At 44.1% G+C, this 9570-nt stretch overlaps 1 protein-coding gene across 11 annotated transcripts in view; it reads left to right on the top strand.

Moving 5' to 3' along the window:
* Positions 1-9570, top strand: part of ZBTB40 (zinc finger and BTB domain containing 40) — a 79306-nt gene that overhangs the window by 46278 nt on the left and 23458 nt on the right. For all 11 annotated transcript variants that reach the window (XM_010830004.1, XM_010830009.1, XM_010830003.1 and 8 more), the window contains 2 exons: positions 5769-5958; positions 6558-6715. In XM_010830004.1, coding sequence (XP_010828306.1) covers positions 5769-5958; positions 6558-6715 — 348 coding nt within the window. The remainder of the gene's footprint in view (positions 1-5768; positions 5959-6557; positions 6716-9570) is intronic.

A 9570-nucleotide genomic window follows, 5' to 3' on the forward strand; every position in this document is an offset into this window, starting at 1 on the left:
AAGATGCCAGGCACATAGAAGGAGCCCAACAGGGGATGACTGCTGCTGTTTGCTGATACATTAACTCGGTGTTTTTGGACTCAGTCAGCCTTGAAACTCCTTTTTCACTTAATGCCTTATAATATCCTAGTACTGTGGTCACTTCCTTTGACACGAGATGGTTTACTGTTGATGTTTAAGCTTAATTTGCAAGTCATGCTTTCAAATGGGTGCCATTACCCTTGAAAGTAGTTTTCTGAACTGCCAGTGTAGTGTCTCACACGAAGCCATCAGTCTCTAGAGTAACAATTCAGTGTATATAAAAATGATCTTGTTAAAATGTACGCCTCCAGACCACATTTCCGGAGTCTGAATCTTACATTCTGGTAGAGCTTGGGAATCTCCATCTTGAACGAGTTCCCCGTGGATGGCTTTTTTGGTACCTCTAGACTACATTTTGAGAAGCATTGCTGGAGAAGTTAACGGCCTACAAAATTCTTAATGTGTGATGGCAGATGTCACAGCATCTATGCTGACAGCTCTCAGTGTTTTGAGGAGTTGCTGAATGCCCATTTTCCCAAGTGTTATTCTTTGCTTTCCTCTTGATTCAGCAAATATTTACTGAGCAACTGGTATGTGCCAGGCATTGAGCTGGTTGCTAGGGAAAAAAAAAAAAACATAAATAAGGCTGGATCCCTATCCTTATAGAATGTCTTGACAGCAAAGAAACCCTGGCACATAGGCACTCTACATTCAGCTACAGTTTTAAAGGTTGTTTGGGGAGTTTGTTTGGTGTTGTTGTTTTATTTATACATTTCTAGCTCCCAGATAGCTTTGACTGTTTTTGGTAGTAGTGGTGGTTGTTTTTGGTTAATCATCATCACATTAAAAAAAAAAAAAAAAATTAGCTTGGGCTTCCCTGGTGGCTCAGTGGTAAAGAATCCGCCTGCCAGTTCGGGGGACACAGGTTCGATCCTTGGTCCGGGAAGATCCCACATGCTGCAGAGCGTGTAACCCCGTACGCCGCACACTCGGTAGTGTGTGCTCCAGAGCCCGGGAGTTGCAACTCCTGAAGCCTGTGCACCCTAGAGCCCATGTTCCACAAGAGAAGTCGCTGTAATGAGAAGCCCACACACCACAGCTGGAGAGTGGCCCCTGCTCGTCGCAACTAGAGAAAAGCCCACTCAGCAACAAAGAGCAAACACAGCCAAAAATAAATTAATAAAATTATATAAAAAGAGATAGCTCGATGTTAAAAATAATTTACACTTAGATGTATAATTTTGAGGCCTCTTAAGGCTTATAGTGATATTCTGATTGAGATGGACTAGTCGGTTCCTTTTTTTTCCCCCTAAAAAACGGATATGAGATAGGCAGTTGGCCTGGATTGAGTTAAGGAGGACACATGAGCCAGTGTCCTGACTGTTTTATTTCCTGAGATGAGTGATGAAAGGTGGCAAAGCCATTGCCTGAGCAGCGATTGTAGCAACATGAGAAGAGGCTGGGCAGCTTGAATTGTGTGAAACCAAAGCCAAAACTGATTACGGAGAAATCTCTGGGGTGTTGGGATGGGACAGTGTCTTCCGCTTGTCTTCATCTCAGTGTAGTATCTCTGACCCATTAGAAAAAGCAGGTACTGACCTAAAGGGCTTTCTGGCTGAGCTGAGTAAAAGAAAAGTGTGAAAGTGTTAGTTGCTCAGTTGAGTCTGACGCTTTGCGACCTCAGGGACTATAGCCCCCCAGGATCCTCTGTCTATGGGATTTCCCAGGCAAGAATACCGGAGTGGTAGCTATTTCCTTCTCCAGAGGATCTTCCCAAACAAGGGATCAAACCTCCGTCTCCTGCAAGGCAGGCAGATTCTTTACCACCTGGAACCACCAGAAACTTATACTTTTTTTCAGCTTTTATGCTAAAACTTTTAATTTATTCCTAGTCATGGCCCTGCTTTTTAAATCATTGTGTATATAGCAAAGTGAGTCTGACTAGAATAAGGAGGTATCTCTTTCCACTATTGATTTCCTTGCTGTTTGATCTACTTTTCACCTAAAGTTCTAGAAAGACTTCCCAAACCAAAGGCCTGGTAGCATCCTTTTTTCCTTCACCTTTGTTTCAAAGGCAAATAACATTGAAGGCTCTTATGTGAACCTGATGTTTTCAACTGTGTCATGACCTCAAGGGTTTGTTAAGAAGTGCAGGTCTGTGTTTTGTGGGCTGTGCTCACTGACAAAGTAGGGTAACTTTCTTGAGAAGTGAAGGGGTAGGATTCACTTTACAGATCTGTGAGAGATAAACAGGTTGGTTTTTCAAGTCTCTTCTAATTATCAAGTCTAAGATATGCAGCTATAGCTCAAAGGGCTGGTGGTCTTATGGGAAGGGAATTTCATTCAGTTGAACATTTATTAAGCACCTATTGCATACTGGTCTCCGCACTAATCATTGAGACCAGGAGGAATGGTATAGATTGTCTGGAGGCTAACCAGTGTTCCATCTGATGTTGATTCTAAGAAGTCCAATAAAATCCAGTGAAATGGATTTGGTTACACTCAAAGTCTGGAAGATGAACCTCGCAAAAGAGGCGCCAGGAGCCGGCGTTTCATCCTGGTATTCTGCTCACCAGCCATGCAGCCTTGGGCCAGTTACCGCGCCTCTCTGACTCTCCTTTAGGTGGCCGTGGTAGCGCCTGCAGGGTCTGGCGTGGGGGTGAAGTAGACGGCACGTATGCACAGCGTCTGGGGTGGCGCTGAGCTGTCGTGGTCCGTCTCGTTGTCACCCTTGTCTGGCCCTCAGCGTTCAGGGAAGGTATGAGCAAACAAGAGTGTGGTGTGACCCAGACAAGTCCAAAGGCCGTAGGCGGGCAGTTGGGAAAATAAGTAAATGCCATTAAAAGATCTGAGTGTAAGGGAAAGATGGAGTCATTTTTTTCACAGACAACAGAGGGAGAGAAAACTGTTCCGTCTTGAAATATATTGACCCGTATTTCACTCATAGATAAAAGTACTTTGAGTATTTGTGTGACCATGAATTGGTACGAATTTATTGAAGTACTTTTAACTCTAAGAATCAAAGGGGTTCTAAATGTCTGGTTGAAGAATAAAAGTCTGTTTTGGTTCATTTCCCTAAAGTTCTGTTCCGTGATAGCAATCAGTGAGTTCCAGCCTGTTGCAATATGTGACACCCTTCTGTTTAGGCAGATTCCCTATTTCCAGAAAAGGGCTTACTCCGCTGTGGAGCCCCAGGCAGCCTAGGGCGCTGATGGAGCTAACAGTTAACTGCGCTGGCTCTGATGCAGGTCCACAGTAGGTTCTGGAAGAAAGAGCAGGGCGCAGGGCCGTCCCGGCAGCTGACTGCTCACTCCTGGCCCTTTCATCAGCCCAGCCCCGCTTCTCTTCCCAGATGGCCACCCTGGTGTCACTGCTGAGCAATGAAGTTAACAAATGTTTTAATTTCACTGCTGAGCAGTTCGGCAGAGGAGGAGACGGCGGTGAGGATAATGAGCAGCACATCAGATCCCACCGTTGATGAAAGCTCCCCTCCCCACCGGCTCAAATGATAATGCAGACAAATTGGATACTGAGAGAGGCGGACCTGGGATATCCGGAGAGCTTCGGTGAACGCAAAGTGGCCTAGGATACAATGAGATAGCTGTAGGCTGTTATGAACTAAGTGCACAAGACGGTCAGAGGGAAGGAGGGAGGGAGGGAGGAAATGGAAAATAAAGAGGAAGAAGCAGGTTTAAAACTAAGGGTATGAGCAATCATGGGTCTTTAGAAGATACCTATTCCCACGGTCCTACGTTGAACGGATTTCTCTTAAATTTTAGCAGCTTTAAAGAACAGGCATCTATGCTCTCACGGTTTTTGTGGGTCAGAAATCCAGGCACAGTTCAGCTGAGTCCCTGGCTCAGTGTCCCTCACGGAGCTGCACTCAGGGTGTGAGCCTGGGCTGCAGACACGCCGAGGCTCAGCTGGGGACGTCTCTTCCTAAGCTCACTCATCTGTTTGTTGGCCAGGGACTGACTTCCTTGCCACGAGGGCCTCTCTCTTGGGCCCCTCCTAGCATGGCAGCTTGCATCCTCTAGAGCAAAGACGCTGAGGGAGTCCACACAGGGGTGAGATGGCAGCCACGGTGACCCAGCCTCTCACTTGCCGGCCCGCTACCTGTCCCCTGTTCTTTTTCTTAGAAGCGAGTCACGAGGCTCAGCCCAAGGGCGTGAAAACCTGGAGGCGGGCATGCTAGGAGCTGTTTCAGAGGCTGCCTGCCGCAGGTCCCTACTGCTGTCAAAGAAGAGGCGTTCTAAGGAGACTATAGGCCAACTGCTGAAAGCCAGAAAGCCCGAATAAATGAGACCAAAGAGAATTAGGCGTTCAACTGATATCTTTATCTTATTTATTATTTTTAAAATAGAGAGAAAACGATTTATCTTTTGTTCATGAAAGTTACTTATTCCAGTAAAAGCTTAGTGTGGATTATGTATTTTATCTCTGTTTACTTTTGGAGATGGCCGAAAAACATAGGAACCTTTTTTTTTTTTTTTTTTTTTTTTTTTTTTTAAGTTAGCTTTATACAGTCCTTTCTGATCAGGAAACAAGCTCAAGCAAACTCAAGAAACACAGAGTCTGACTCATTTATAATCCTGTTTATTTGGGAGGCAAGGAGATCAAGTCTCTCTAAACAATAATTTTAAACATGTAATTACTGTCAGAATATGTAATAACTGGGTGAACTTTGCCAGTGTACATATTCATGAGATCCTTTTGTGTTGTGTATATTGCTGTGAGTGTGTGTGTGTCTAGAAAACCTTAGATTTTTGTTCTCTAAAGACTCTCCTTAGAAAACTATTTTCTTTTGTAGTATCAATACTAAAAAGCATCAGAGGTAGGTTGTAGTTTTGCCAAGTAGGAATATAAAGATTATGTATAATGCTATCCACATGAAGTTAAGTTTGGATTACCAGATTTTCCATTACTGCTGAGATAGAAATATTAACTCTGCCTTCCAGTTGGCCTTCCTCCCATCTGCATGAGACACTCAGTTGAATGTTAACATTGTTTATCTTCCCCCTGGAGTTGTTGGCATTTTAGTGCTCTAGGTTTAAACAGTCATGGAGGTGAGTTGGGTGTTAGGCATGTGGTGCTGAGACCCCTGGAGGATCAGGTACATCCCACAGACACTGTGACTCTTGATTGAAACAGAGTTCAGGATGAGCACGCTGGTTTTCAGGGCTGTCTTCATAAAGCGACGTGTGTGAGAGCTTTTCAAAAGGAGAGTGTATAAGGGAGAAAAAACAAAGTTGAGACCAGTCTCAGGTACTGCTTTTGGTTACCGATTTGAAAGAAGAGCCATCGAGGAAGGCAGAGAAAGAGTGGCCAGAAAGGCACTGGACTTTGGACTTCCCTGGTGGCCCAGGCGGTAAAGCGTCTGCCTGCAATGAGGGAGACCCGGGTTCGATCCCTGGGTTGGGAAGATCCTCTGGAGAAGGATATGGCAACCCACTCCAGTATTCTTGCCTGGAAAACCCCATGGACAGAGGAACCTGGTAGGCTACAGTCCACAGGGTCGCAAAGAGTCGGACACAACTGAGCGACTTCACTTCAGTTCAGAAAGGCAAGTTCTTACCAAAACACTTCCATGTCAGGAAGTCAGAGAATTGTGTTGCAGAAGCGATAATACCATCAAGTGTCATAGAAAGGTCATGTCAGCAGGGACCATACTGTTGAGGACCTGCTTGTCCAATCCAGGGAGCATGGGGTCCCTGACTCGTCTCTTTCTGGGCGCTTGTGTTCCGCAGACCATAATGGGATGCCTTGAGGGTGAAGGACAATCAGCATTTCAGAGAATCCTGGATAAAGTAAGAAGTGAGAGCCTGGGTGTTCAGACCGTTGTGTCCCTGTTGCGGCTGTACCAGGATTCCAATCCTGCAGTCAAGACAGCACTGTCAGACAGAAAGCTGGAGGCTGTAGAAGCAGTGCAGCCAAAAGGTAGGAGAAACCCCATCCACCTGAGTGACTGCGTTTTGTTCTGGGAAGATGCTACAAAGCTTGCTCGAGTGATCCCATTTTTTTCAGTGGTTTAGTTATTATTAAGTGATTTGCACATAAATTTCTACCTATAGTTCCAGAGGCTGCATGTTAACATATACAAACTGAATTTGAGTCTTCATTTCTGCCCCCTAGTTAGCTAAATCTGACACCTTGAAGTTGCAGAATATCATCCGTGTTCTCCTGCCCTTCAGAAGCCACACGTCCAGATCAGTGTTTGGTGTGCCCAGGGTGGACTGGTTGCTGACAGCACGTAAGGGCTGAGCTTTTTCTCGTTTGGGCACAAAGCGGTGGCCTTGCCACGCAGACGCTAACCTCTGCTGGCTCGACTGCTTTGTGTTTCGACAGATAAATGAAGCACTTTCCCTTTCATAGAAGAGTTTAAACGGAATGATAAAGTATTTTCCTCTCCAAAAAGAGATTCTGCGTTCGGGTGCTCAGAATAGGCTGAGAATCACTTTACTATTCTGTTAGATCTCTCTTGACAAACCACACTGTCATTTTCTTCAAATTGACTAGCTTCTCTTGTCCGTCTCCAGCTCTTTCTCCCCCAGGGAGCACAGAGGAGGGAAAGACCTTGTCTGTTCTGTTACTGGAACACAAAGAGGACCTGATCCGGTGTGTAACACAGCTGAGACCCATTTTGGAGTTCCTGGAAACAGCGGAGGAGGAATTCCTGCCTGGCTCTGAGAAAAGGGTAACTGTCCAGTGTCTCTTGCTCCCTCCTGAACTCATGTGACACTTATTTTTAAGCCTCTCTTGTGGCACAGAGCACCTTTCCCCTTGCAGTATTTCTTCACATGCTACACGGAAGGCGCCTTGAAGCTCGGGTTCTTACTTCATGCCTCCTGTATCCCCTGCATCCTTAGATGCACGGACGGATGGCTCTCCCTGCTCTGACTCTGTGAGATTCTGACTCTGTAACTCTTGCCCCCAAAAAAGTTAGGGGTGTGTGTGTTTAGGCACATTTCTAATTATTATGACACTTTTTACAGAAATGATAACACTGTTCATCTTTAGTGATGAAGTCACTAAAATAAGTAGTCACTTCCTAAAGTAAGTAAGTAAGTACTAAAGTAAAGAAGTCACAATTGGGAAAGTAAGCAGAGAGGAAAAAACCTAAACCTCCCAGCATCTCGGCACTCAGAGATCGTCACTGCTAACATTTTGGAGCCTGTGCTCCCACTTTGCTCGTCTAAATCACCCTGGGACGGGAGTATCACATAGTTTTGTGAGTTTATTTTTTAATTGGATATATTGTGCATGTATTCCATACCTGCAGTATGGATTATGGTAGCTGTGTTCTGTTCTAATGGCTGTACCGTGATTCTTTAATGCTTTCCTGTTGGGCATTCTTTTCTTATTTTTTGCTTATTCCAGTATTTTGCTATCATAAATGATGCTGCAGGGATCATTTTGCACATAGATCTTTGCATACATCTCAGGTTATTTTCTCAGAGGAATTTCTAAGAAGTGAGAATTTGGAAGAGAGAGTGTCAGGTTTTCCAAGTGTTTGATATATATTGCCAAATTGCCCTTCAGGAAGGTTGTACCAATTTACTCTCCCTCCAGCCAGCTGCTAAAGTCCTCATAAAACTGCTAGCATGACTTCTCAAGCCAACTAGATAACTGTATTTGTTGGTGTTATCGATTTCAACTTTGTGCTAAAAATATTTTGATATTGGGAAGGAAGACATAGGGAGATAGAACTTTTGTGCCATCAAACTGTGGGAAGTGGTTTAACTGTTCAGGAGAGAAAATGTTTACAAACCATGGGTGTGATGGCTGAGTATTGGACTCACAGTGAGGGAATGGATCCTAGATTTTCTTATTCTTGATGATATTGCGTTGCCATTTTTTTTCATATAAAATGGGAAAACTTTTCATCTCAAAATTGTATTTTTAAAATTATATTTTTAAAAATTTAACTCCTTTGAACTTCTTGAGAAAGATGATATACTCACAGGATAAGATTAAACCCCTATTTTCTCCTTAGACTTGAGATTAAGTGTAATTTTAGGCATTCAGTTTAAGTGAGCTGCTTCTAGCTCTAGAGGTACCCCGTCCTTGTTTAGTGATTTCATTCAGTTACTCATTCAGACCTTTTCCTTATTAGCTAGATTGAATGTGTCCTCTGAACTGCTTCATTACCTTGGTGAAATAGCCCTTATAGGAAGAGCCCAGACTCAGCCTCGTTCCCCGCAGCCCGGCAGACCCCACCGTCATTTTCCTCTGTCACTTTCAGTTTGCTTGACAGAAAGGGCTGAAGCAGAAGAACTTAAATTAGTTGTAAATCACAAAAGCACTTCTTAGGACTGGGGTTCCACCAGAGCTTCATTAAGCTACTCTTTCTCACGAAAATTGGAGGAGCATAATAAGGCAGGAGTGCAGAGAGGGATGTCGAGCGCATAGGCACAGTGTTTTCATACCATCTGGAGCGTGCCGTCTCGGGCCTTTGGAACTTTCTCTCCTCTGGCATGATGCTAATCACAAGTACCACAGTCTGTAAACATACCTTGGGTGCTGTAAGAAGTGGTAAATAGGCATTTCTTTACTTCAGGATTGGAAACAGATACAGAAATAGTAATTACTATAGCTGCCACTTATTTATTGCTTTCTGTGTGCCAAGCAGTGTGCTGAGGACCTTTTAAGCCTTACTAAATTCTACCCTTGTAGTAACTTTATGGGGGGAAAAAAGTGAAAGTGAAGTTGCTCAGTTGTGTCCGACTCTTTGCGACCCCATGGACTATAGCCTACCAGGCTCCTCCACCCGTAGGATTTTCCAGGCGAGAGAACTGGAGTGGGTTGCCATTTCCTCTATTACCCTAATTTAAAGATGGAGAAACAGAAGCTTTAGAAGTGTGAGCAGTGCACCCAAAGGCACGGTTGCCTGGGCCAGCACTGGAACCCAGACTTCTGAACACAGCACATCTGGGACTTCCCTGGTGGTCCAGGGGTTAGCATTTCACCTTCCAGTGAAGGGGTGCTGGTTCGATACCTGCTTGGGGAGCTAAGATCCTACATGCCCCGTGGCCAAGAAACCAAAGCATAAAACAGAAACAAGATTGTAGCAAATTCAATAAAGACTTTAAAAATGGTCCACATTTTTAAAAAAAAGATCTTTTAATGAATAAGTGAACAAAGCACATGTCTTAACCCCTGTGCATCTTGGCTCCTATTAATATTGGTAACCAGTGTCATTTACTAGCAATCACTTGTCCTAGGAGTTAGGCTTAGCTCTACAAATGGGAACTTCATTTTAGAGAATCCGCATAACAACTGTGCAAGAGTTGGTATTGTTATTTTCCTTTGCAGATGAGGAGATTAAGGTTTAAAGACTTAAATAACTTGCCCAAGGTCACAGAGGCCATACATTTTAGAACTTGGTTTCAAACTAGGCCTGTCTGGCTTAGCAGTTCCTTCTCACTCTTAACAGTATCCACCTGCTTCATTTTGGATCAGGTTATCGCTTAGGATCTGAGAGGTAACGTGGAAATCAGAATAGCTTTTAGGTATAAGCCCTTATTTTAAATTATGTCTCATTTAGTTGAT

Source organism: Bison bison, unplaced genomic scaffold (genome assembly GCF_000754665.1).
Source record: "Bison bison bison isolate TAMUID 2011002044 unplaced genomic scaffold, Bison_UMD1.0 scf7180017864516, whole genome shotgun sequence".
Classification (NCBI taxonomy): domain Eukaryota; kingdom Metazoa; phylum Chordata; class Mammalia; order Artiodactyla; family Bovidae; genus Bison; species Bison bison.